The 27,430-nt window shown below is 46.2% G+C and overlaps 1 protein-coding gene and 1 long non-coding RNA gene across 4 annotated transcripts in view; one reads left to right on the top strand and one right to left on the bottom strand.

The window, feature by feature from the left end:
* Positions 1-21,448, bottom strand: part of HPSE (heparanase) — a 38,689-nt gene extending 17,241 nt beyond the window's left edge. The window contains 3 exon segments of the mRNA NM_001146130.2: positions 5,797-5,922; positions 8,158-8,303; positions 21,160-21,448. Of these exon segments, the coding sequence (NP_001139602.2) occupies positions 5,797-5,922; positions 8,158-8,303; positions 21,160-21,383 (496 nt within the window). The 5' untranslated portion in view covers positions 21,384-21,448.
* LOC102167078 overlaps positions 1-27,430 on the top strand; it is a 95,260-nt gene that overhangs the window by 26,792 nt on the left and 41,038 nt on the right. Inside the window, exon 5 of one of the 3 annotated variants that reach the window (XR_001304094.2) lies at positions 8,045-8,160. The exons of the other annotated variants lie outside the window; for them this stretch is intronic. This is a non-coding gene — a long non-coding RNA (uncharacterized LOC102167078). Of the gene's footprint in view, positions 1-8,044; positions 8,161-27,430 lie in introns of those variants that run through there. 3 annotated transcript variants of the gene reach the window in all.

The following is a 27,430-nucleotide window of genomic DNA, read 5'->3' as shown; positions in this document are numbered from 1 at the left end:
TAAGTGGAATTTTACATTAAAAAACTGGCCTAGGGCTCTGTTGGCTGAGGTTTCCAAACTGTGCCAAGGCCCCCTAGGGAGTGAATTCACTGGTCTGGTTTAGCACATTAAAAATACAGGACACCTAGTTAAATTTGAATTCAGATAAATAATAAATAATTTTTAGTGTGTGTCTTATAGGCAATATTTGGGAAATACCTACAGCAAAGAAATTGTTTATTTGAAATTAAATGTTAACCAGGTAACTCTCAGGGACACAGCAGGATCTTTTAAATTCGCAAGGGGTGAGTTCTGAACCCAACAAGTATCCATGAGGACATGGGTTCGATCCCTGGCCTCGCTCAGTGGGTTAAGGATCCGGCATTGCCATGAGCTGTGGTGTAGGTCGCAGGCGCGGCTCGGATCTGGCGTTGCTGTAACTGTGGTGTAGACCAGCGGCGACAGCTCCAATTGGACCCCTAGCCTGGGAACCTCCATATGCCTCTGGTGCAGCCCTAAAAAGACAGATAAATTAAGTAAATAAATTTACAGAGGACACGTCAGCATCTGTTGCACATGATGAGAATTATTACTATGAGGTTGTTTGGACCTAACAGCTTAATTGAAATTCTTAGGTATTTCTCTGGGGCTAGATGTGCTGTGAAAAAACAAATTACTGAGTCACGAATGGGCCATTAAAGCTTTGGAACTCTTGAACTCAGCCTTTTAACCATTGACTAGCTTTCTAATTCTTTTTGAGAGTGGCAACAGTGTATTTTTGAGTATCACCTTTAATTCAGTTATTACCTGCATAAATCCTGCTGATTTTAATGTTAGAATTATCTGTTACACAGAAATTCATTCTCCAACTCACCTAGGTTTCAAAAAAACCCTCTATCTGGCACACCTACACCCTTTTGCCTTAAAAGTAGCTTTGTTTCAGTTTTGTTTCTGAGTCTTCAGCCTGAATGACTTGGTCACCACAGCCGTGAAACCCTACATGTAATACTGCCCATCAAGGCGTACAGGCAGTAACCACACTAGCAAGTCATTTGAGGGGTTTTAAAATATTTGTTGTGTCACCCCCTTCCACAGAACTGCTGCCTGTCATCAAGGAGTTACAGACATCAGGTCTGAGAAACTCTCTGAGCCTTGGGCCCAGAGCTCCATGAGATCTTAGAGCCACAGAAGGGGACAGTGTGGACTTTTGGGATTATGGAGTCCTCCCCAAAGCCTCACCCCCATTTCTTCTGAGAACACTTGTCATCCAAAGAAATAGAGTGCGTTGCCCAATATCCCATGGCTTTTGGTGACAGTACCGCATTACCAGGCCTGTTACAAAGAGCCTTAGTCACAGCTCTGTGTTAGACGCATACTGCAAAGCGTGTTGTGCAAAGCATCAGGAATCACAGAGCTGAGCTCCGGGCCCCACGCTCCCGCTTACAGGCTGAATGATCAGGGGTGATCCTCTACCTTCATGAGCCTCAGCTGCAGACCTACACCCCATCATCCAGCTACCTCACAAAACTGAGCTGAAATAGCACATGTGAAAGTCCTTTGTTAACTGTAAAAAAAAAATCCTTACAGATGTAAAGCACTCTTTTTTTTTTTTTTTTTTTTTTTTTTGGTCTTTCTCTCCTGTGGCATTCCCAGGCTAGGGGTCTAATCGGAGCTGTAGCCGCCGGCCTACACCACAGCCACAGCAACGCTGGATCCTTAACCCACTGAGCAAGGGCAGGGATCGAACCCACAACCTCATGGTTCCTAGTCAGATTCGTTAACCACTGAGCCACGATGGGAGCTGTAAATGTAAAGCATTCTTGTTTCCTAGACCCTCTACAAAGATGGTGGCGTTTTCAAACAACCTGGAATGTTTGCATTTTAGTATTTATGCAGCTTATATTTTATGTTTTCTCTATTTCCTCATTTTCCACATACCCTTGGCATTTAAGTAGCTTAAAATTCTATTATATGCCATGGGTGTGGCTCTAAAAAGACAATGTAACAGTCACATCTCCTAGAATAAGGGCTGTGTATCACTTAGTTTAAATCCATTCTTAAAAATAAAACCCTCGCATGGAGTTCCTGCTGTGGTGCAATGGGATAGGCAGCAGGAGCACTGGGTCACAGGTTCGATCCCCGGCCAGGCACAGTGGGTTAAGGACCCACCATTGGCGAAGCTGCAGTGTAGGTCACAATTGCGGCTCAGATCTGATCCCTGGCTTGGGAAGTCTGTATGCCACAGGGTGGCCAAAAAAACAAAAACCAAAAAACCCACCCAGCCCATTCCACCTCAAAATGAAAATAAGAAAACTCCCAGCTTATTATCCAATTCCCAGTCATTATCCAGTCTCCTTATCTCTTAGTGTGTGAAAGGGCGGAAAGATCTCTGGGAAAGATAATCTCAATGACACATTAAACATTGGCACTCTTACGCTTTGTTTTTTGTTTATGTAAGTGTGTTCAAATCCATTGTGGGAGTGGAATGATGAAGAAAGGTGGGGAAGAAGGAGAGAAAAGAATTAGCTCCTTAAATATGATTGTTTTAATAAGGGAGCCCTCTGTTCTACAGTCACACCCATAATTATATCCTATTCCTGCCTGGACAGGTTTACAGTGTGAATTTACATTCTCATGACGAATACTTCGTCATCTACCCACGAGGAACTCACCATCCAATGGGCCTCGTAATTAGAAAGCCTACCTGTACCTTCTAGGACACCTGTTTTAAAGGGGCAGGCCATTAACGAAGCCGTTAATCCAGTAGACTCTTGCTGTCTCGTCCATCATATGATCTTCGCCAAGTTACTCAGGCACTACCATCCTCAGCCATGGATGCAGAACCATTTGTGGAGACACATGGCTTCTTAGACACTTAGGCCTCAAATGAGCTGGTGCTCAGACTAAACGCAGTGGATTTCTATCTATGTTTCTCAGTGATGCAGATTAAAATAGAAACGTTCAGACCAGATGCCAGATGTTTCCAAATACAGATAAACCATCTGTATTTGTCATACATTTTAGCCTTGTCAGCAGGGTGGCTGGAATGATACTGACCCAGCTACATAGTATAAGAAAGGCTTTCCCCTGGTGTGGAAAACTGTGAAGGCCCAAGTCCTAGAGGCAGGAGAAAGATGTTGAAAACCTATCGTCTGGGTTCCAGAAAGATCATATGAGGTAGCAAACATTTTTAAAGAAAAATTAGGAGGTTGGGATTAACATACGCATGCTACTATACATGAAATAGCTAAGTAAGAAGAAGGACCTACTGTATAGCACAGGGAAACCTACTCAATATTCTGTAATAACCTATATGGGAGGAGTTCCTGTTGTGGCTCAGTTGTTAACGAGTCCGACCAGGAACCATGAGGTTGCGGGTTTGATCCCTGGCCTTGCTCAGTGGGTTGAGGATCTGGCGTTGCCCTGAGCTGTGGTGTAGGTTGCAGATGTGGCTCGGATCCCTGCATTGCCATGGCTGTGGTGTAGGCCAGTGGCTACAGTTCAGATTGGACCCCTAGCCTGGGAACCTCCATATGCCACAGGAGCGGCCCAAGAAATGGCAAAAAAAAAAAAAAAAAAAAAAAAAAAAGCCCAAAAAATTAACCTATATGGGAAAAGAATATCAAAAGAAATGTACATATATGTATAATTGACTTACTTTGCTGTACACCTGAAACTAACACAACATTATGAGTCAGCTGAACTCCAAAAGAATTTTTTTTTTTTTTTTGGTCTTTTTGCCTTTTCTAGGGCCACTCCCGCAGCATATGGAGGTTCCCAGACTAGGGGTCTAATCGGAGCTGTAGCCGCCAGCCTACACCACAGCCACAGCACCACCAGATCCGAGCCGCGTCTGCGACCTACACCACAACTCACAGTAACGCCAGATCCTCAGCCCACTGAGCAAGGCCAGGGATCCAACCCACAACCTCATGGTTCTTAGATTCGTTAACCACTGAGCTACTATGGGGACTCCAAAAAATTAAAAAACAAAACAAAACAAAACAAAAAAACAAAAAAAACATTCTGAGAAAAAAATTTTAAGGTAAATTGGCATATGTTTAAGATGACCAAATAAGCAATGGAAATCTATAGATGACCTGACGCCAGAGTCTTCTCTCAGCAGGCCTGTACTATAATGATGTATTACAAATGGGACCTTATGCTGTGGGTGTCTTGGACGTCTGTTATTCCTTTAATGGGATCCGAGAAGGCCCTGTCCTGCCAGATTCTGTTCAAACACAGATCATATTATTAAAGAGTGAGAGAGTTCCCCACCACTCCCTGCTTTAATATGCAAAAAATAGGAGTTCCTGTCATGGCTCAGCGGAAACGAATCTGACTAGCATCCATGAGGTCGAAGGTTCGATCCCTGGCCTTGCTCAGTGGGTTAAGGATCTGGCGTTGCCGCAAGCTGTGGTGTAGGCCAGTGGATATAGCTCTGATTCAACCCCTAACCTGGGAATCTCCATACGCTGTAGATGTGACCCTAAAAAGACCAAAAAAAAAAAGCGAAACATAATTTAGAGGACTACGTTTTCTTTTGGCACATAACCTATTTTCTGATATCTTATGTGTTACTTTTTCCCTGTACCTTATAAATAAAAAACATAAAAATCCATTGTATACACTGAAATTCAGATAATGTAAGTAAAATCTCACAAAGATAAATAATTTACTGTTGGGAGTTCCCATTGTGGCACAGCAGAACCGAATCTGACTAGCATCCATGAAGTCGCAGGTTTGATCCCTGGCCTTGCTCAGTGGATTAAGGATCCAGTATTGCCAAGAGCTGTGGTATAGGTCACAGATGCAGCCTGGATCTGCAGTTTCTGTGGCTGTGGTGTAGGCCAGCAGCCATAGCTCCAATTCAGCCCCTAGCCTGGGAACCTCCATATGCTGTGGCTGACTAGCATCCATGAGGTCGCAGGTTCGATCCCTGGCCTTGCTCAGTGGGTTAAGGATCTGGCAAAAAAAAAAAAAAAAAAAAAAAAAAAAAAAAAATTTATTGTCAATGTATTCTTAGAAATGTTGACTCACCCCATTTAACTTCAAGATCATTTATTTTTCAAAAGTCAAAAGAAGACAGTGTAGAGTGTTTGAGTGTGTTATTTCCTTAACTGACATCTGGGGCAGTATCATCCCTTAGCTGGGTATGAAACATTGACTTTCAGATAAAAATATATTTAATTGTTAGATAAGGATTGCTTATTTCAGTTGTTTTAAAACCCTGCATGACAATATCCCATTGAAACAATGGAAAACAGTTTCTGTGAATGGAAATACATTCCTGGTTAATTGAGCCTAGTCCTGTGTTTTCAAAGCCACAGGGGAAAGAAAATGAGAAAACTGGCTTGATGGCCAAGACGGTGTGGTTATTACACCCAGGACTGCCCTGCCTCAGGGTTTACACCCCATCACAGGGGCTGCTTCTGGGAGGGGAGACGGCGTGGACGGCGTGGACAATGAGGTGCGAGTGGCTTTTGCACCTTACTCTTCCCCCTTTTGTCTTGTACCCTTCCACAAGGAAGGCATCCACGCCTTCCTTGCCGTCCTCCTTCTTCCAAGTAGTAAAGGTCATTATCATCTTTGAATGAATGAGTCTGTACTTTACTCATGGCTAGTGGGCAAAGTCAGGTGAAGGGAAAAAACCCCGAAGTTTGGGGTTCAAGAGTGCCCATTAACCCTGACTAACATTTGAGGATTATGCAGCTTTACACAACTGCTCTAGAGCTTATTAGATTCAAGGCCAAGTTCAAGCCATCCAAATATTTGAGGGACTGGGACCACCCCCACAGGGGGCCTTTCATTTCTTACTTGAGTAGGTGCTGTTCTTGAATTGTTTCTGATGCTGTTCTCTGAGCAGCAGTTGCTCCTGGAAGGGCCATTCCAACTGCAGCCTCTTTTCCACGTCAGAAGGGATGGATCCAGATTTGCAAACATCTGCAAATGGAATAAATCATTGAGAGTCTATTTTCACAATGATAAGGTTGAAATCCCATGCACTTATTATTAATTATTATTTACTAGCTAATTAAAAAGCAGGAAATTGAGTTTCTGGTTGTTAGGTGTGAGAGCAGAGAAAGGTATATTCTTTTACACAGGTCAAATTTGCTGGCTGACCAAGCACCACCAAAAAACAACCAAAAGGCAGATTTCCTAAAAATCATTGGGCATATACTGGGTGCAGACACACTGGTTATAACTTCAAGTTATTTAACAGTCCAGAAGGCATGAAACATGAAATTATTAGAGAACCTCACTAGAAAACAAAACAAAACAAAAAACACAGTTCTCTTGAGGTTCGCTTCCAACATACGTAGAAAGTGGTTCTGCACGGACTGCATCTGCTTTGTGGTGATTTCCTCTTGTCAAAATGTCAGGACAGGGAGGGTCGATTCCTTCAAATTTGGTATCATCAAAGCTCCTGGGACCACAGCATGCACGCTGGGACAAGCCCACCACAACCCTGTCAGGCGGACTGTGCTTCTTTATCACAAGGCGGCAGGGCTGCCGGCGCGGGCTGCCGGGACTGGCTGACCCCCCAGTGACTTCCTTTCTGGGAAGCGGCACGTTCTGGCTCCCTGGCCTCATCCATCTCAGAGCTCACAAAGGATGTTTCAGAAGCACTGGGATGGTCCCAGTGATCCCCCTCCCCCCAGCAGGAAGAAAACTGGTGAGCAAAGGACAGTTTCCTGTCTAAACTTATGGGACCTTTTGAACGCATATGACTGGTGAGAAAGGGCCAAGCCTAAACATATCCCATTGTGTTATTCCAAGAAAACCCTCTTGGCTTTTGTTCATTTTTTCTAATTACTGTCTTATCAGCTTTGGCCCAGTTGCTGATGAACTGTTCTAAACACTTCCTAACTGCCAAAAATGAACAGAAAGGGAGTTCCCGTCGTGGCTCAGTGGAAACGAACCCAACTAAGAACCATGGGGTTAAGGGTTTGATCCCTGGCCTCGCTCAGTGGGTTAAGGATCCAGCGTTGCCGTGAGCTGTGGTGTAGGTTGAGGCTGTGGCTCGGATCCTGAGTTGCTGTGGCTGTGGTATAGGCTGGCAGCTGTAGCTCTGATTAGGCTCCTAGCTTGGGAACCTCCATGTGCCTCAGGTGCAGTCCTGAAAAGTGGGAAAAAAAAAAAAAAAAAGAAAAGAAACAGAAGGAAAATACATAATATATAAAATAATGAGGGAGTTCCCACTGTGGCTCATTGGGTTATGAATCCAACTAGTATCCATGAGGATTTTGGTTCAATCCCTGGCCTCACTCAGTGGGTTAAGGATCAGGCATTGCCATGAGCTATAGTGTAGATTGCAGACGAGGCTAGACCCCATGTTGCTGGGGCTGTGGTGTAGGCCTGCAGCTGCAGCTCCAGTTCAACCCCTAGCCAGGAAACTCCCATATGCCACAGATGTGGCCCTAAAAAAAAAAAAAGAAATATTGTTCATTAATATATACATCATACGTACATTTTTGTTATTCAGGGATGTATATGGTATTTTTAATACTTGTTAAGACAATGATTTAGCTTTTGTTTCATGTCTGTACAGCATTTACAAAAGACATAGGTCAAATCCTCTTGACTCCCTAGTATGTTTCTTGGATGAAGCCCACAGACTCCCAATGTCAGAAGCACCTGAGGAGCTCAGTAAACTTGTAACCCGAGGTTGGAGCCCAGGAATCCAAGTATTGACTTTTGTATAGTCAATAAAGTTTGAGAACCACCAACAAATCAAGTCTTAAAACCCATTCGTAGAAGCAAAGCTTATCTCCAGGTTCCCTTGGTGTACCTTTCAGCCACATTCTGTTTTGAGAACAAACGGGTTTCCATTGAGTGCTGTGTCTTCCGCAGGAAATACTCTCCTTGGTTTGGTGCATTTCTACCCATAGGCCCCTTTAGGGCAGCTCTGTCCTTCAGCTACAGTCGTCGCTCTGTTTACAGTACAACTACCTCTCAGTTATGCCCAGCACCCCCCAGTCCCTCGCAAGGCCTCGCATTCATGAAAAGTCAGGAGGAGGAAACCTGTCCGCTGCTTCCTCCTTTTGTGTCCGTGTCTTACCAGGTCCCCTGGGAACCCTTCATCGTTCCTAACTGTCAGACGGGAACACTTCTCTGAGAATGCTCATGACCAACTCAAGTTAATTCAGATAAATGTTCATCTTTAAGAAGTCTCACCCCAGTTGATGTCAGATTTCCAGTAATGTCTCTCCTCAGAGGTTGGTTCTTTCTTGGGATCAAAAATGAGAAAGTCCGACTTGGTGCCGCCAAATCTCAGGTATGCGGGAGACAAACCTCTGGCCAGAGTGCGAAGCTTTGGAGAGCTGTTGGGAAGACAAGCAAGAAATTCACATCCTTTTTTCCAAGACGATTCAGTCAAACAGGTTTCCCCCCTCGTCTCTCGGTGGACCCATTTCTCAGCGTCTGGCTGTTGAGGCCGTGGAGGGAGAAGTCACAGCGCTCTCTGGGAGCACGTGTCACTCAGAATCTTCCTCCTGGCAAGGCCGCTCTTCCGGGCACCTGAAGGCACCTTGGCGATCTGACTCAGGCAAGAGCTTACATTTCCATTGGACAAGTAGGATCGAGTTCCGTACTTTCAAAAACCTCACGACCTTTTGTGATGGATAGAGGAAGAGAGGTAAGAGTGGAAACTACAGGAAAGATGACTCTGTGCTTCGTTGAAAAATAGATTGGCTTCAAAAATATGTGTTCCTGGAGAAGTTCATAAATGACTTGAGTCTTCCTCCTTTTCCCGATCAACCCCCACCCCCACCCCAAGGAATACCGCCTTTAAAATTTAAGTCAAGTGACTCAGAATGATGCACAATTCTAATTCCGACCCGCTTAGGACACTTCCAGTTAGAGCAAATTCTAAATGCATATCTCATCCAGCCAAAAGTGCACCTGACAGGTGCCTATTGTGTGCTCGGAATGGTATTTGCTACATGGAATGCTACAGAATGGAATTAGAATGACTTGTAATTCCTTCTCTCAGATGGATGAGCAAAACTGAGAAAACAGAAAACCCAAGTTACAGGGACACCTGCCATGTATTTCTGAAGACTCATACATGAGATCCTGGCCACATGACTCTCAGGAAACCGTGGTTCACATGGAACCAATGCTGTGTCGTTCTCAAAATGGTCCCATTAATTAGTTTATGTGTGAGTTTATTTTAAATTGGAAAATTATGCCAGGAGGACTAATTGCCAATAGTTCCTGACGTCCTAGGAATTAAAGACATGAGTTAAAGTTTAAAATTTTAATGTGTGCTCCTGTTTTAACTATGTATAGTGCCATGCAAAATTTTTGAAAAACTTCTTTATTTTTGCTTAGGAAGGAGAAATTAAAAGGTGGAAATTGACCAAAAGATATGTGTCCTGCATTAAAAATTTCAGCAATTCCTCCCACCACTTTTTCTTTTGTTTGTAACATGAAAGCATTTTTCTATACTCCCTAGGCATTTTTTGCCTTCATGAGCCTCTTCCTCCATAAAAAATTTAAATTATATTTTATGATGATATTTATGTAAGGAAAAATATGTTAATATTATCTATTAAAAGTTTTCTTTGACCTAAAAGTTCATTTTCTTTGAATCTTAAAAGAACTTTTTTTTTTTTTTTTTTTTTTAGGGCCCCACCCACAGCATATGGAAGTTCCCAGGCTAGGGATCTAATCAAAGCTACAGCTGCTGGCCTTATCCACAGCCACAGCAACGCAGGATCCGAGCCACATCTGCAACCTACACCACAGCTCATAGCAACTCCAGATCCTTAACCCACTGGGCGAGGCCAGGGATCAAACCCGCATCCTCATGGATACTAGTCGGATTTGTTTCTGCTGCACTACACTTGGAGCTCCCAGAACTTGAAAGGGCCCCTGAACTCATTGTGGGTCCCGGCACAAGGAAACGCAAGTCTCTTAGACTTGACTGAAATAGCTCACAGCACCAAAGGACACTGGGAAGGATGAGATCTGCCGTGAAATCCTCAGAACCTCTTGAAAATAAATGGAAATGCCAGCGTAGACCAAATAAGACTTCAGAAGAAAGCCCTTTCCTCTTTGCTACAAACTGAAGTAAAACGAAACTCTAGGAAGGGGGACTAGCACATGACTCTTTAATGGGTACAGCGTTTCAGTTTGGCAAGATGAAAAATTCTGAGATGGTTGGTGGCGATGGCTGCATAGAACTCTGCATCTTAAATAACCACAACTCATATTGTGGTTGCCACAACGAAAGAAACAACCTGTAGACATGTTATGATTTCAATGATGACAGTAACACACATACGTAGGAGACAACAGTAGTCATTTTTATGTGGCAAGACGGAAGATAGACTCTTTTCTATTGCTTTTATGTATTTACATGTTTTCTGTAACAAGCACATAATATTTTAATTCGTGCAAGGTGATTTCATGTTTCTTTTTTTCTTCTTTTTTTTTCTTTTTCATGGCTACACCTGTGGCATATTGAAGTTCCTGGGCTAGGGGATGAATCGGAGCTGCAGCTGCCAGCCTACAACCACAGCCACAGCCACACCGAACCTGAGCTGCATCTGTGACCTACACCACCGCTCATGGCAATGCCAGATCCTTAACCCACTGAGAGAGGCCAGGGATAGAACCCGCAACCTCATGGTTCCTAGTCGGATTTGTTTCCGCTGTGCCACAACGGTAACTCCTTATGTGAGGTTCTTAACCCGCTGAGCCCTAGTGGGAGCTCTTCTTTTTCAGTTTTTTAAGAATAGGTGAAAAACCAAGATTCACTTAAAAGAGACATAGCTATCCATTAATTTATCCAATAAATATTTATTGCAGGCCCACTCTGTGTCAGGCGTCATCGAGTTGCTGGGGATACCACAGCAAACAATACAGAGATAGCTGCTGATCTCTTATAATGTATAGTCTAGTGATATATGTGAACAAGTAAGTAGGCAATTCCAAAGGGAATCCTAACCCAGACTTCGCCCTGGGGGTAGGGGTGGTTAGAGGTTTTCAGGGAAGTTAGACATTCAATAGGAATAAATCTTACCGAGATCAAAGAAAGTGTTCCAGGTGTAGGGAAAAGTCTGTGCAAACACTAGAGGCAGAAGAAGGGGACATGGCAGCCCTGAAGAGCTCGAGTATAGCTGGAGCCGAGCGACTGGGGACATGGGCTTGCAGGGAGAGGACAGACCGGGGAGCAAGCAGGACCCTATCAACAGGGGCTTATACGCCACCAGGTCCAGGAGTTCCAGCTTTCTCTGAGGGCAATGGGGAGCCACAGAAGGATTTAAAGCAGTGGAGTGACCTCATCAGACTTTTATTTAAGAAAAGAACCTCGGGCTGCAGGTGAATAACTGAACAGAAGGACCAAGACTGTGGTCACATTAAAATGTAAACAGAAGGTGATGAGCTGAGGTAAGGTAACAAGAGTGGGGATGAAGAGAGGTGGATAAGTTCAAACACGTGGAAATGGAAAGGCCAGACCAGGTGTTTAACTGGATGTTCAGTAAGAATCTAAGATTACCCCTGGGAAGCATCTTGGAAGATGTCATTTGCTGAGCTGAAGAACAGGTGATAGACTGGAGATGGGGATGAAGCCAGGGCGGGGTATAGAATTTGGGATGCCAGTGGAACAGCAAAACACAGGCCCATCGGGCCCTTGGCCGTGGGTGCCCGGAGCTTAGGAGACACACGAAGGCGAGGTGTAGAACGGAGCGTCCTCAGTCTCCAAGCCAGTGTCTAGTTAACCCCTAGCCCACAGGTGCAGAGATGCGGCCCTAAAACTGAGTCACTCCAGGCTGGCCCCCTTCCTGCTTTGGATCCGCCGTCAGCCACTGACTCTTGTCCTTGATTTGGGCTTTGCTTGTGTTTGATGGTAGAGGAAGCTCACCGAGGTCTGTGCAGCTGGTGTTCTCTGGGAGAGGAAGGGAAAACAAGCAGGAAGGCGTTGTGGTACCACACGACGTCACATACCTGAGAAGCAGAGCCCGGTTCCCCCGGAGCGGTGACTGCAGCACCTCAGGGCACTCTCGACCACATTAGGCTGCCTTTATTTTCTTTGAAGCGTTCCCCACTCTCTGAAATCAGCTTCCTTGCTTGTTTCCTTGGTTTACCTTCTTAGTCCTCAGCCCTGAACTAAGCTCTGTGAAAGCAGTGATTGTCTGGCTCATCAGCATCTTCTCAACACCTGGATGAGTGCCTGGCACACAGCTGGTGCTCAATAAGCATTTCTTAAGTGAATGAACGGTCGTGTCCAGCTTGACAAAAGGGCAAGTGGGGCCCGTCAAAGGCTGTTTTCGGAACAAAATTAAAACCCAATGCTGCGGCTCCTGCCAAGCAAAGGAAATCTCATGTTTTCAAAGTATTTGTATTAAGGACCTTTTTGTTTGTCTCCTTTGCGATGGACTAGTTTCTTATTTTGAGAATACAGTATTCACGCTCTCTGACAAAAACCAGGGTTAAAGCAGCTGCAAACTTGTCATAAAAACAAAACTGATCAAAGGTACAGTATTTCTATTTTATACAGGAAAAAGGGGGGTATCCACCCACCATCACCACAATGACGTGGAAATAACAAAAGAACACAAAAGCAGCTGCAGGTATTCTGTTTCTAGAACAGTGTGTCAGGGGAAAGAAACATCTGCAGGTATTTTTATTCTCCCTTACGTGTAAAAATAAGCTGCTTATCCCTGACACAGAAGCAAAGGTGTGTTGGAGCCAGCGCCTTGTACTGGCTCCCATCAGCTTGTGAGAGCCAACAGCTACGTTTTGAGAACCAGTTGTTAAACTGTTGGCAATTGGCAATCAGCCATGGCGGGAGTATTTATATTACAAAAATCAGGAAAAAAGCATCCATCAGTCTCCTCTCCTCCCAGAGAACCAGTTGTGAGAGGCATCTGCCGCCCGCCCCCGCCCCCGCCCCACCGCATGAACAGTGATTCAAGCCATGGAAGTGGATACAACCAACCACTTGGGAGATGATGTGAAATGAAAAAGAAAGCCTAGGTCAGAAGTCTGAGGAACCTCGGCATTGAAGGCAAACTAGAAGGAGAGATGGAGTATCGTTACAGAGGTAGGGGAAGGCCCCAGAAAAGGAAGTGACGCAGATCTGAGGGGATGAGAAAGTGTTTCAGTCGTCAACCTTGCCAAATGCCTCTTTGTTAGTTTGCTGGAGTGCAGGCACAAAGTACCGCAAACTGGGTGGCTTAAACAATGGAAACGTATTGTCTTATACTTCTGGTGTTTGTTGGAGGCTAGAAATCTGGTGTTTGTTGACAGGGCCATTCTCCCTCTGCAGGTACCAGGGAAGGGTCTGCTCCGGCCTTTGTCCTAGATTCTGGCAGTTCCTTGTAGCGGTATAACTCCAGTCTGCACACGGCGTTCCCTGTGTGTGCAGGTTTGTCTCCCAATTTCCCCTTCTTATAGGGTCATTGGTCATATTGGATGGGTGCCTGCTCCATCCGTATGACCAATTCTTTGTTTTATTATTATTACTCAAATGCATTTATCACATCTGTAATTGTATAATGATCATCACAACCCAATTTCACAGGATTTCCATCCCACAACCCAAGCACATCCCCCCACCCCCCAAACTGTCTCCTCCGGAGACCATAAGTTTTTCAAAGTCTGTGAGTCAGCATCTGTTCTGCAAGAAGTTCCGTCTGTCCTTTTTTCAGATTCCACACATCAGTGAAAGCATTGGACGTTGGTGTCTCATTGTATGGCTGACTCTACTTAGCGTGATAATTTCTAGGTCCATCCATGTTGCTAAAAATGCCCCATATGACCAATTCTTAACTAATTACTGTCTGCAATGACCCCATTTCCAAATGAGGTCATACAGAGGTAGCAAGGATTAGGGCTTCAACATATGGAGTCAGTGGGGACCTCGAGACATTCAACTCATAATAGAGACAAACAAGATAAAGATTGAAAAGTATTCCTTGGATTTCACAATAAAAGAAGGTCACTGATGATGCTGGGGAAATTGATCTTATGACGCAATGACAGGGACGTCGTAAAGGCGGGACACGCAGGGAATGGGCAGTAAGCAGGGCTGCAAAGAAGAGGACAAAGAGGGCAGTTATTTCAGAGGCGCAGGAGCTGGGAGGTGTTTGCAATGGGGAAGACTCGAGGATGTTTCTACGCTGAGAAGAAGGAGCCAGTACAGGGAAGAAGTAAAAGATACAGGAACAAGAAGAGATGGTTGTTAGAGCAAAGTCCTTGGGGAGGCAGAAGGGGACAGGATCCCCAGCAGAGCTAGAAGAACTGGCCTGAGAAGAGAGAAAAGAAGCCATGCTATGTCTGCAGGTTTGATGGCAGGAAGAAAAAGAAGTTCCTGTTTAGTGACTTCATTTTCTTTAGGAAACAGAAATGGGGTCAAAGGCTAAGAGTGATGACGTAGAGGTGGGATCAGAGTGTGATGGAGATGGAAGAACGGGAAGGAAATGGACTACAGAGAGGCAGTGAACAGCATTAAGGGCCAAGGAAGTCTGGAGGCCAGGAGTTTATAGTCCACCATCGGTCTGTGTGGCTGAGAGAGGCCCCTCAACCCACAGGAGCGTAGTAGCCCCGCTATGTAGGGCAGCCACTACAACTGGAAGCAGAAGCAAATACTATAAGTGATTTATTAATATGCCTGACAATTCACAGTTTGATGATGTGTTCCATTTCCAGACTGTGGCCACCTTATAAATTCCCAAGAGGGAAAATATAGTTAGACTAAGCTAGGTTTGGGTTTTAGCAAGAAGGAAAAATGGGGCAGGAGATTGAGGATATTATCATAAGAAAGAGTCATGGGATAAATCAAGAGCCCAAATCAGCTGTGGGAGAAGTGGGAAAAGGAAGAACCTGGAAGTGGAGGGACTTAACAAACCATTGTGGTGGGATCCACAGAGTAAAAGAGCTAAGAGGCTAAGGAGTGTAGTCCAAGAATGGGACATTTTAATTTAAGACACCAGATGCTGAAAGCTTCTTAGTGGTAGAAAGTCAAGGCATGGCTGTGCCCCTGTGGCTGATGTGGAATGAAATGGTGTGTGTGAGTAAGCTGGCTCTCCCCAGAAAGTACCCTAATTTTTTGCATTTGCCAATTTCTATGGTGTAAATTTTTGCATCAAGGCTGATTTCAAGACAGTGGTGTTGACGTCACTGAGTGCGGAGCTGGGAAGAGGGGCACACAGTTCCCAAGCTGGTGGAAGCTGGTTCCAGCAAAACACTGGAAGATTATTAGAAATATGGGTGTGAAGAAACGAGAGCGTATTCAGTGGACTAGGAGTCATCTAGGACGAGGATGGGACGTGGGAGTGCAGAGGAAACGGCGCGGTCACTGCCGGTCTCCGGTCAGTAAGGAGGAGTAAGAGGGCAGCAGAGGCGGTGGCAGGAGCTGGGGAGAAGAGCCAGGCATGGAGACAGCGAACCTCGCATGGGCCGGGACAGCCATCTCGAGCATGGACCAGGTTATCCAAACCGAGTTACCCAGAGTTTCAGACACTGCATGGATTATTTCACTTGGTTCCCGACGACCCAATGAGGTTACATACCATTATTATCCTCATTTTATAGAGAAGGAACCTGAACAAAAGGGGGCCAGGTAATTTGACCAAGGTAACAAGCCAACAGGGATTTGAACCACAGCAATCTGGAGTTCAAACCATGGGCAGTTATCTAGAAGCTGCTCTGGGGAAAGGAAGGGCTATGGTGTGGACCAGTGCACACAACTTCTCCTCCAAAGGGCTACTTCAGAGAAGTAGGCACGTCTCCTCTCCACGCGGTGGAGGCAGGAATGTTCTGAGGGGATGGAGCCGGGTACCGAGCCAAGGGCTCCAGGCTGCACAACGAAAGGGAGGGAGGGAAGGCAACGGTGAACACTGTTCCATCGGGGAGAGCGGGCCTTAGGGGTCAAAAAATCAGAGCCTATGGCTTGTGACCGTTCTCAGTTCTGTTTCTCTGGCTGTGGTTCTTTCTCTCAGCAACAGGCCCGCAGAGGGCCTGAAGAGATTTTCAACGTCCGTTACCAAAACATGCATTTGACATTGATAATAAGTGCTTTTCCCCATATAGAAAGCAACTTTGTCAGTGAAGATGTAGGAATCTGATTCTTGAACGTTATTAATAATAGATATTTTTGAATTGAAAAAAGGGTGAGCTTTACTGAAACAGGCAAATCCTCGTGACAGGCGAGCACAGCCGCATTATTACTGCAAGTTGCCGTGTGGCACCCCTGGTTCGGCTCTGTAGTACCCACTTCTGCCATTGATCCGGGGTTCTAGCTTTTACCTTGAATTAGTGAACATGCTTGTGTGTGTGTCTTGATGAAAATATGGCTGGACTGTCAAGATGGTGACCACTAGCCACAGGTGGCTGGCCCTTAGGTGTGGCCACTCGGAGCTGAGATATGCTGTGAGTATAAAGTATGTAGACGCTTCGAAAAAGAATGGGAAATAGCTCGTTAGTATTTCACATGGACTACATAATAAATGATAATAATTTGAATATTTTGTGCTAAGGAGAATATATTATTAAAATTAATTCACTTTTTTTTTAAACCTTTTTTAACATGGCCACTAGAAAACTTTAACTGACACTCTGTAGCTTGCACAGGAGGCCCATATTCTCTCTCTGTTGAGCCGTGCTGGGCTCGATCCTTCCATCTTCGAGGGCGAGGCTTCTGAGAGCCCTGCCTGCACACAGTCGGGCTTAGAAAGTTTTGACTGGGTTGTGGACGAGGGCACCTGAAAAGGAGCTCTTTTCTGATTCTCGACTGTTCTCTGACTAGCCCTTAACTGCCGTGTGTGCCACGTTCTCTAATCGTGTATGTGCGGAAAAAACCAAAACAAATCACCCAAACCAAAAGCATATTTGTCTGCCATCATGGGAAACCAGAGCCATGGCATCTGATTGAATTTGCTTAGGCTTTTTTTTTTTTTTAGCCGCCCCAAGTTCCTGAGCCAGGGTTTAGATCTGAGCCACAGTCTCAACTGAGGCTAAAACTGCAGAAGATCCTTAACCCACTATGCCAGGGGGAGGATTGAACCTGAGTCCCAGCACTGCCAAGATGCTGCTGATTCCATTGCACCACCGTGGGAACTCCAGGCCTCTTTTAAATTTTTTTTTTTTTTTTTTGCTATTTCTTTGGGCCACTCCTGCGGCATGTGGAGGTTCCCAGGCTAGGGTTAGAATTGGAGCTGTAGCCACCGGCCTACGCCAGAGCCACAGCAACGTGGGATCTGAGCCGCGTCTGCAACCTACACCACAGCTCACGGCAACGCCGGATCCTTAACCCACTGAGCAAGGGCAGGGACCGAACCCGCAACTTCATGGTTCCTAGTTGGATTCATTAACCATTGTGCCACGACAGGAACTCCTAAAATTTTTTTTAAATGTATTTATTTTTCACTTTATTGCCACACCGAGGCATATTGAAGTTCCTGGGCCAGGGGCTGAATCGGAGCTGGCAGCTGCTGACCTGGCTAATGCAGCACTAGAGCCTTTAATCCACTTCACCAGGCAGGGATCGAACCCACACCTCTGCAGTGACCCGAGCCGCTGCCGTGGGAACTCCTGCTTAGGCCTCTTTTAAGGTATGGGCACTGATTCTCCTCTCCTCAGTCAGTGCTTCTTTTCATCACATGGGCCTTCTCAGATTATCCCGGACATTTTTTTCCTTCCATCCCTCCTCTGCTGCCTTTAAAAAATATACACTGCCTCACTTTCTTTTTGTGTCTCTGAAATTAGCATCTGGCTTCGAACACGGCTCCTTCATGTCCTGGCATGGCTGGCAGACCACAGGCCAGGTGTTAGATTTCCCTGAGCCTCAGTGTCTTCATTTTAAAATTGGGCATCGTAGTGGTACTGACCTCACAGTCCTATCCAGGACTAACTGAATTAACACACACGAGGTGCTGGGAACAGGGCCTGGCCTGTGGCTACGGCTCAGTTAGTGTCAGCCGGTTTTGTAATCCTCTCCTCCGTGCTGGGCAGCAGCTTTCGTCTGCTCAGCTCCTGCTGTTGTTGCCCAAGCAGCGCACTTTGGAGGAACTGAAATACTACAATGCCCGTCTCATTCTCCATTCCTGTAACAGAGAGGAAGCCCTGTATTGTCTTTTGAGCGGAAAGCTGAATGTTCTGTCTTCTGAGACGGCCAGGTCACTTTGGGCACGGGGCCAGGCACCCCGGGGAGGTGGGCCCTCGGACCCTAATTCAGAAGCTCCGTCTTAGGCCAGAGGGGGAGGGAGCTGCTGCCTCTTTGAGCTGCAGTTTTTAAGGCCTCAGGTGAGAACAGTGTGAATGTGCTTGCTGGTGCCTCGAGGGGTAGGCGTGGATGATAGCTTCGGCTCAGGGAAGGGATTGGAGGGGCCAGGAGCCAGTTGGGAGAGAAGCCTACATGAACATGTCAGTCAAAACCCAGTTGTATTTATTGCATGCTACGCCCCTTTGGTTGTCATTATCCTTTAGCTTTTAACAAAAAGGTGAAGGCCAGAGGGGAAGAAAGAGTGCTATATGGGAAATTAAGAGATGGGCTTAAGAGGCAAAGGTGGCCAAGTGAGTTAAGGCTCCAGGGTTGTCACTGCTGCGGCTCGGGTTCAATCCTGGCCCAGGAACTTCTGCATGTTGCAGTCATGGCCCAAAAAAAAAAAAAAAAGAGAGAGAAGAGGCAAAGGTATCATACTCATTAAATCACAGACTGGAAGTTCTGTGTGTCTGAGAGGCTGGGGGATGCTGCAAGGGAGTTGGTTAGCTTCACTGCAGGGTGATCAGGCCTGGACCCCAAAAGTCACACACACGTTTTCTTCTGGTCTTGTTTCTCCAGAAAGGGGTGCCCAGGTGCTCTTGCTGGGGGAGGGGGAGGCGGAGGGTATGTGCTGGCGGCAGCAGCAGAAAAGGACTTAATTTCTCTCGTTTAAGTAGGTGGTCATTCGCTCAGTCTTTCTGGTTGCAGTAGGGCACCTCACACCCTCTCTCCCCCTATCACCACCTCCTTCACATCCCATCGAGGCCTGGGGTCCTCAGAGTTGGAGCCCTGGAGCTCCGTATTTCTCCACAGTAATCTTGCTGTCTCTCAACCAGCTGCTGCCTGGTATCAGCTTGCTACCTCTAAGGGAAGGGCAAAAGTAGGAACTCCTTCCCACAAGGAAGTTCTTCCTCTCCTGCCACATGGGGAAAGAAATACACCAAGAACTGGTGAAGGGTTAGCAAATACTCACTGATTTCCAGGAGGAAGCAATTACCTTACATTTTGAGCACTGTCAAACGCTCTGCGAAGTATTTATTTATTTGTTTATTTATTTTTTTGTCTTTTTGCCTTTTTTAGGGCTGCACGCACAGCATATGGAGGTTCCCCGGCTAGGGGTCAAATCGGAGCTATACCACCAGCCTACACCACAGCCACAGCAATGCCAGATCCGAGCTGTGTCTGTGACCTACACCACAGCTCACAGCATCGCCGGATCCTCAACCCACTGAGCGAGGCCGGGGATGGAACTTACTAGTTGGGTTCGTTAACGGCTGAGCCGTGACGGGAACTCCTAAGTACTTATTTATGATCTCATCAAATGCTCCTTACAACCCTGCAAGGAGGTATTAGAGCTTCCATCCTACAGGCGAAGAAATGGAGGCTTGGCTTGGCTAAGCAACCCTTAAAACCCAACCACCCAGTTCGGGCAGGGTTGAGGGTGGTCTGATTGCCAGTCTCACAACCATTAGACTATCTGCTTTTATTTGCATAACCCATGAGTGAAATTAGCAAGAGCAGCTGAGGTGTGGGCACCGGAAGGCCAGCCTGTAGGTGTTTGGGAATGGCAGGATCCCAGTTGTCTGGGTTGGCTGAGGTCTGACCATCTCCAGAGGCTCTCATGACCTCAGTGCGTGGCCTGGATGACCTGGGTCTGTCCCTGCAGTGCCATTTTCTTGGGATCAGCTTGCTCTCTAATGGCAGGGGCCAGTGAACCTGCACCAGGCTCCGTCTTTCTCAGGTGAGAAAAAAAATTACAACTAATAAAGCCATGCCACATTTTATAGCACATCATCTCGGAGAGACAGCTTTTTATTAAGGCTCTGAAAGTCACTGCAGTAGTCTCCCACGTCTCATGGATATGATACTAAGAAAAAATTGTTTTAAGAGTACAGTGTGGGAAATCTCTGTATCTTGGACTCATTTTGCTGGGAACTTAAAACTGCTCTTTAAAAGTTTCAACATAAAAGTTTCAACATATATTTTCCCCATTCTCCCCCCCCCACACACACACCCTTAACCTTCCTTGCAGAGAGCTTAAGAGAAGAAAGTTTGGTGCATAACGTTACTTATCCTACAGCAAAGTCACGGACTCAAAGCACTCCAGATGCTTGTCCCCTGTTTCTGGGGCACATGGGAAGTTTCTTTCCAGGATTTCCGCCTAATGCTTGGCCCTTCGCTGCTGCTCAGGCAACACTTGCTGAATGAATGGAGGCAGGAAAGAGCGGTTTGGGGGCCCCAGCAGGGTGTGAGATGAGGAGGGAGAGAGAGAGCAAGCTGTGAGAAGGTGTAAAGAGGGTGTTGCCAGAATTCGGCCTCTGTCTGCAGGTGCCGAATTGAAATGCAGGGACAGAGTTTTGGGTAAAGGAGAAAAAAAATAGCTTTATTGCTTTGCCAGGCAAAGGAGGGTCACAGCAAGCTAATGCATTAAAGACTGTGCCCCCCCCCCAAAGAATTTGCAAGGAGTTTTATAGTAAAAAGGAGAAAAAAAGGTTTTCAGATAGGGATCAGGATTGGGACAGGCATGCATTCTTCTTTTTTGGGGGGCATCTTAGCCATCAAAGCTGGAGTCAGGCGATCTCGGCCTGATCCCGCCGGTGGTCTTCTGGGTTCTTGCCCAGAACAGCAGTACTTGCGTAAAGGGCATATGGATCAGAGATGAGAACAAACTAGGAAAGTTCCTGAAAACACCCCGTGCTAACAATCTTTAAGCCACAGGCAGTTGTGCTGGGGTGCCTAATCTTTAGCTGTGGGTGGTTGTGTTTAGGGTGTAACTAAGGGAGAACGACAAGGAAGGACTCTAAGCCGTTCAATTTCCAAGTATGCATTTCAAGGAGAAGCCTAAGAATATAACTTTTCTCTCAGGGGTATGAGGCACCTGCATCCAGGAGAGCGGCTCACTGGGCTGGCGTGGATGTCAGGACGGCAGGAGTTGGGAGAGGGACCCAAGGGCTCGCACTTACCCCAGAAAGGTGAGAAACCGCGGGTCCGTGGCCAGGTTGCCGTCTATGGTTACAGACAGGAACGCTGGACTCAGCAGGTGCACTGGCCGCTGGGTGGAGAATTCCAGCACCGCGACGTCCTTAGCTGGTGCGGGTCTTCCCGAGAGGCCGGGGGAGCAGGGACTGAGCAGTCCCAGGAGGAGCAGCAGCGCCAGCGGCAACCCGGGCTTCCAGCGCAGCAGCATCTCGGGCTCACCTGGCTGCCTCCCCCTGTGAGCAGCAGCGCGGCGACCAGCGAGACCTGGCGCACTTCCTCCCAACCCGCCACAGCGGCCTTTTCTCCTTCCCCACCCGCTCACGCCTCCTCACCCCTCCCACTGCGCCCTGCATCCCTCCCACTCCTGCCCGCATCCCTCCCACTCCTGCCCGCATCCCTCCCACTCCTGCCCGCATCCCACCCACTGCTCCCTCTCCGCCCCGCTCCGCCTCCCCGCTCATTCCTCCTTCCTCGCACGCTTTCCACTTACGAAATCACCCACATTCATTTGAAGGGTGCGGACGTGATGGGGATCCAAGCGCCCGGGAGGAGCCCTAGGCATCCCAGAGCTGGCTTCTTGAAGCACAGTGCCCAGCGCACATCGGTGAGACCGCCAGCAGTTCCCTCCTCCGGGTCCCAGCCAGTGGCGCCTGGGCTTCTGATCGAAATGAAAACCTCTAGTGAGCATTCCTCACTTACCCCCTCCATCTGGCTTTTGAACTGTCCCTTGAGCTTGCCAAAACCTGATGTGGCCTCAGGCCAGAGTGCTGTTTCCAAGGGGTCTTCCTTTTGCCTGAAAAAAATCGAATCTGGGCATCTAGACAGAGATCATTCCCAAAAATGTCTTTATCAGTTTCTCATGAAAACGGTATGTAGCAAAGCTTCAAAGTACTGGGTCTCTGACATCTCTAACCAAGGACCTAAAGCCTTCATACACGTGTGGGGGTTGTGACTGTCCCTTGAATTTGGAGCCATTGCCAAGTTTCCCCTCTGCATATTTATCTTTAGCCGTTGGCCAAATTTTTCTTTAGTTTTCCTGTGATGCCTTCACTGATTTGTAATTATAACAAGCACCATGCACTTAGGGCTTTTCTGCGCCTGATGGGAGAGGTGCTTCACCTGTGCTCTCCCTCCCTCCCACAGCACTGGCAAGTGGGTATTATCCTCATTTTGCATGTGAGGACCCAAGCTCTGAGACGGACACGTCCAAGTGTAAGAATCGGGATGGAAAGGCAATTATACAACGCAGAGCAGATAACAGCCGGAAATGTAACTTCCTCAAAGAAGTTTTGCCTGAGTCTCCAGGCAGCTGAACTCCCCCATGACACATTCTCACAGCATCCTGACCTTGCTAGAACATACCACATTCGTTAGTGTTGTATTGCTCCATGTTGGCCTCACCTCCTGGATTATTAACTCCATGAAAGCCGAGATGGGGTTTGTCTTGTTTGCTGCATTCACTGAAGCTCATGGCACCATGCTTGGCACTTAGGAGGCATCCAGTAAATGTTGAATAAGCAAGTGACACCAAAACCCTTAGGATTTTTTGCTTAGATTGTACCACCAAAAAGCAGTAAATAAAAATGGATTGTTTTGAAATTTATATGTAACTTGCACAGATCCGTCTACCCTTTTTATTTATTTTTTTCTGTCATGTGGAAGTTCCTGGGCCAGGGATCCAACCTGAGCCACAGCAACCCAAGCTGCTACAGTGACACTGAAGACCCTTAACCCAATGTGCCACAAGAGAACTCCAGATCTGTCTATTCTTAAGCAATTAAAGAGTTAAATGTGGGAGTTTCCTGGTGGTCTAGTGGTTAAGACTCAGTGCTTTCACTGCTGCAGGCCCAGGTTCAACTGGTCTGGGAACTGAGATCCCACATCAAGCCAATGCACACCAGAGGCAAAAACAAAATTTAATGTATAGTTAATTGAAGAAGGTGACAGTTTAAAGACTTCGTGTATGTATACCAGTTACTTAGTAATTTTCCCACCTGAATCAGGTTTAAATCCTACAATTATACATAAAGAAAAAATTTGTGTATAAGTATCAGGCTACCGGGAGATCCTAGAGCCATAGACAGGGAGGTGGAAAAGCAGATGTCTGGGCTCTTTTCTGCCTTTGTCGTGACCTTGCTTCTATAGCCCACCCCACCCCACCCATGCCTCTGCTGCCATGGGGCAAAAGTCACACCCTTTTCTTTGGAATTTTTGGGTGATTTGAAAAACTGACCATTGCAAGTTTTCTAAACAGTGAAGCCTTGTGACATCCTGCGGTGTGGGTCAGTGCAGTCCACACCAGCATTACTGATACAGAAACTGGGAAGACATAAATGAGGAAGGCAAGAAAAGCAACTTGCATAAATGATGACTGTTGAGATCAGATGAGTTCCTGGCTCCTGGATCTAAGTTGGTTTGATCCATTATGCCAGATAAGAGTACAAGAAGAAACAGAGAGTTGAAGTTCCAGCTTTGCTGAAGCTGTGGTGCAGGTTGCAGCTACGTCCAGGGTTGGGTCCCTGGCCCAGGAACTTCTGTATGTGGTGAGTGCGGCCAAAAAAAAACCCAAAAAAGACTATATACAACACTAACGAATGTGGTATGTTCTGGCAAGGCCAGGATGCTGTGAGAATGTGTCGTGGGGGAGTTCAGCTGCCTGGAGACTCAGGCAAAACTTCTTTGAGGAAGTTACATTTCCGGCTGTTATCTGCTCTGCGTTGTATAATTGCCTTTCCATCCCGATTCTTACACTTGGACGTGTCCGTCTCAGAGCTTGGGTCCTCACATGCAAAATGAGGCACATAGGAGGAATATGTGGTAATACTAATAAAATTTGTCATTTCAGAGACACTTTATAATTAGACACCTTATTTTGGGGGGTAAGTTCCAGCTTATATGCATCTTAGCTAGAGGTCTTTTCCATGCATCCTAGCCCTGCAGCTTGGAAGGGTGTGGAATATTGGGCCAGTTTTTCAGCTTCCCAGAGCCTCAATTTCCTCATTTGGAAACTGGCTATAATAATGCGTATTTCACAGTGCTTTTTTGAGACTCAATTAACCTAATATATGTAGCACATCTGGCTCCACATGCAGTGTGAAGTACTCGTTCAACAGATGAGCCGTTTCTGTCATTCTTATTACTCATTTAACCTTCACACTAATCTCGGAAAGTAGGTTTGGACCCGGCTTTCTGATTCCAAGTCCAGAGGTCTTCCACCAGCTCCCCCAGATTTAGTGACTCACAAATTATGTAACGATAATGATGTAGAAATAAAAACCTTCAAATGAACTAGGACCAGTCCATACCAACCATTTAGCAATTATGAAGTGGCTTCATTTCCATATGGCCTTGGATTGCCTTTCAGGAGCAGCAGTGGGTTTTTAGGGACTCACAGAAGACTGACCTGGCCAGCAACTACAAACACTTGTAAGACAACAGCTGATTGCAAGGCATCTTCAGAAAATAATCATCTTTTCACTTGTCTGTCTAGAAAATTAAGATTTTCCTAATTTGGAGGGCAATTTCTTAGGCATTTGTGGCTCCTCCAGGCTGTGTAAATAGTACACAGATATTATGCTGTTTTCAGTTGTTGGGGTAAGACTTTACTATAGTTTTAATTTCTTTTGTTGATCAAACTATACACTGCAACGAAGAGAAACTAAAAGCAAATATATGCTGGAGGCTAGAAAGAAGGACGTTAACATGTATCGAGCGTATATCATTCTTCAAGTTGCTGTCACATGTTTGTTCATTCATCTGGACATTCAAAATGTCCCAGGGTCTGTCATGTGCCAAGCACCGGCCTGGACAGCAAGCGGGAGGGTCCCTGCGCTCTCCGGCTCCCAGACTCACTGGGGAGTCAGACAGTTTTGTTTTTTCTTTCTTGGATGCACCCAGGGCGTGCGGAAGTTCCTGGGCCAGGGATTGCTGCTGAGCCTCAGCTGCAGTCTCCACCACAGCTGTAGCAACACTGGATCCTTAACTCACTGCACTGGGCCGGGGATTGAACTGGCACCTCCACAGAAACAAGCGGATCAGCAACCAAATGTGCTACAGTGGAAACTCTCAGATGGTTTTTTTTTTTGGTTGTTTGTTTTGTTTTTTAAAAATCACGCAAGAGTAGGAGTTCCCGTCGTGGCGCAGTGGTTAACGAATCCGAAGGAACCATGACGTTGCGGGTTCGATCCCTGCCCTTGCTCAGTGGGTTAAGGATCCGGCGTTGCCATGAGCTGTGGTGTAGGTTGCAGATGCAGCTCGGATCCGGTGTTGCTGTGGCTGTGGCTACAGCTCCGATTAGACCCCTAGCCTGGGAACCTCCATATGCCATGGGAAGCGGCCCTAGAAAGAAGAAAAAAAAAATAAAAAAGATAAAATCATGCGAAAGTAAAATTGCAAGTGTGGTGACCAATGCGCCAGAGAAGATGATGTGTTGTACCCGCGTATGTTGGAGGATTTGAACTTGGGTGGGTGGGGGAGTTCCAGTGGTAAAACAAGTGAGGAGCTGCAAGGTCAGTACACAACTGGGTAAATTTGGTGCTGGTGGTGCTGGTGGTGGTGAATTCCCATCATGTCTCCTGAGGTTAAGAACCTGACTAGTATCCATGAGTATTTGAGTTCAATCCCTGGCTTCTCTCAGTGAGTCAAGGATCCAGTGTTGCCAGGAGCTGTGGTGTAGGTCACAGGTGTGGCTCAGATCCTACGTTGCTGTGGCTGTGGTGTAGACTCTGGTTTGACCTCTAGCCTGGGGACTTCCATATGCTGCAGGTGCAGCCCTAAAAAAGCAAGTTGGAGAGTGGGAAGCATCAAGGCCAAGGAGATGGCGTGTGTAAGGATGAGGGAAAGGAGAGGGGTGGAGAGAAGGCTGGGATGGCTGGACATGGAGAGCAAGGGGCCTGGCATCGCGGGGTCTTGCAGTGTCCTTGCAGAAACGGGGGCCATTAGAAGGCCTTCAAACTGGAATGAGGATGTATGATCAGATTTATATTTTAAAAAGGCAAGCTATAGTTCTGTTTCCTCTCTGTGTAGATGCCTGTTTATAGAATATGTATGTGCATTTCTCTGTAGCTCTAGATGGATTTTCAAATTTTTTTTTATTAAGCTCATGTCTATATATACCATCAGTATGTATTTCTTTCCGAGTCTGTGGGAAAGTGGGTACTTGGAGCCAGAAGGTGAACCAGGGGTATCAAAGAAAGCAGCAAGTGTCTCTAGAGTGAGGACTCTTAAGTCCCAGAGGTCACACAGAGTAACCAGATAAGTTATTGTGGTGCAGGCTGAGGGATTATTCAGAAGTCCCCAGAGGAGAGCTGACCACCCCATTTTGGTCACCTGTCTCTGGGATAACGAAGGCCCTGGTGGAACTGGCTAATTGCATTCATGGCAAAAAAAGCACAATAAAGTGAGTTAAGTGGGACATAATATAATGTTACTTCCAGGTTCTAGAAACAGTATAAAGAATGCAAACTTGGGCAGAAAAGGAAATTTCCAGCAAATGTATTGGAAATGGGGTGGTGGTTGAGGAGAGAGGGAGGAGGTGTCCTATCCCAAAATTATATATAGGACAGACTCCCTACTGTGTTCTTAACCTGGGACCAGGTGTCAGGTAGTTGAGGCCTCTCAAGAAAGAAGTTCTATGAAGTGGGATGAAAGTATTTCCTGCTTTGTTGACTCCGAAGAAGGAGTTAAGGAGGAAGGTGGCCTATATAGGAAGCAGTCCTGGCGGTAGAACCAATTTAGTGCTGGGGACTTGTGCCTTGTAATGGCTACTGTTTGCACCCTGACTGCGGCCGAGCTGCATGTTGGAGAGCTCAGTGAGCTGGGTTGGCAGTGGTGCCCACAACTTGCACTGAATAGTTGGGTTGGGCATCGTTGCGCAGTTATTTAAATATTGTATTAGGCTTTGTTATGATTTCATAAAATGGATAGATGATGGAAAATACTGTTGCTGAGAAACGTGGGTCCCATTAATTTATTTCATTTGCCACCAGGTGGGAGCTCAGTAAGTGGCCGATAGAGGCAAGCCCTTATCCTCAATCTGAAGCTCTTTAGACACACATGAGACAAAGGCATGCCCACTTCTGAAGGAAAAACTCATATTAAAGAACCTATTAACACAACATTGTAAACCAACAATACTTCAATTTTAAAATGTTTAAAAAATAATCTATGAAAAAATGCTGGACATAACCTTATTCCAATCCCAACCCTAACAAGTAAACTTTATTTAAAAACACACTGAGGTGTATGGAATGATTG

This window comes from Sus scrofa, chromosome 8 (genome assembly GCF_000003025.6).
Source record: "Sus scrofa isolate TJ Tabasco breed Duroc chromosome 8, Sscrofa11.1, whole genome shotgun sequence".
Lineage (NCBI taxonomy): Eukaryota > Metazoa > Chordata > Mammalia > Artiodactyla > Suidae > Sus > Sus scrofa.
This window is presented reverse-complemented; position numbering and strand designations above follow the sequence as displayed.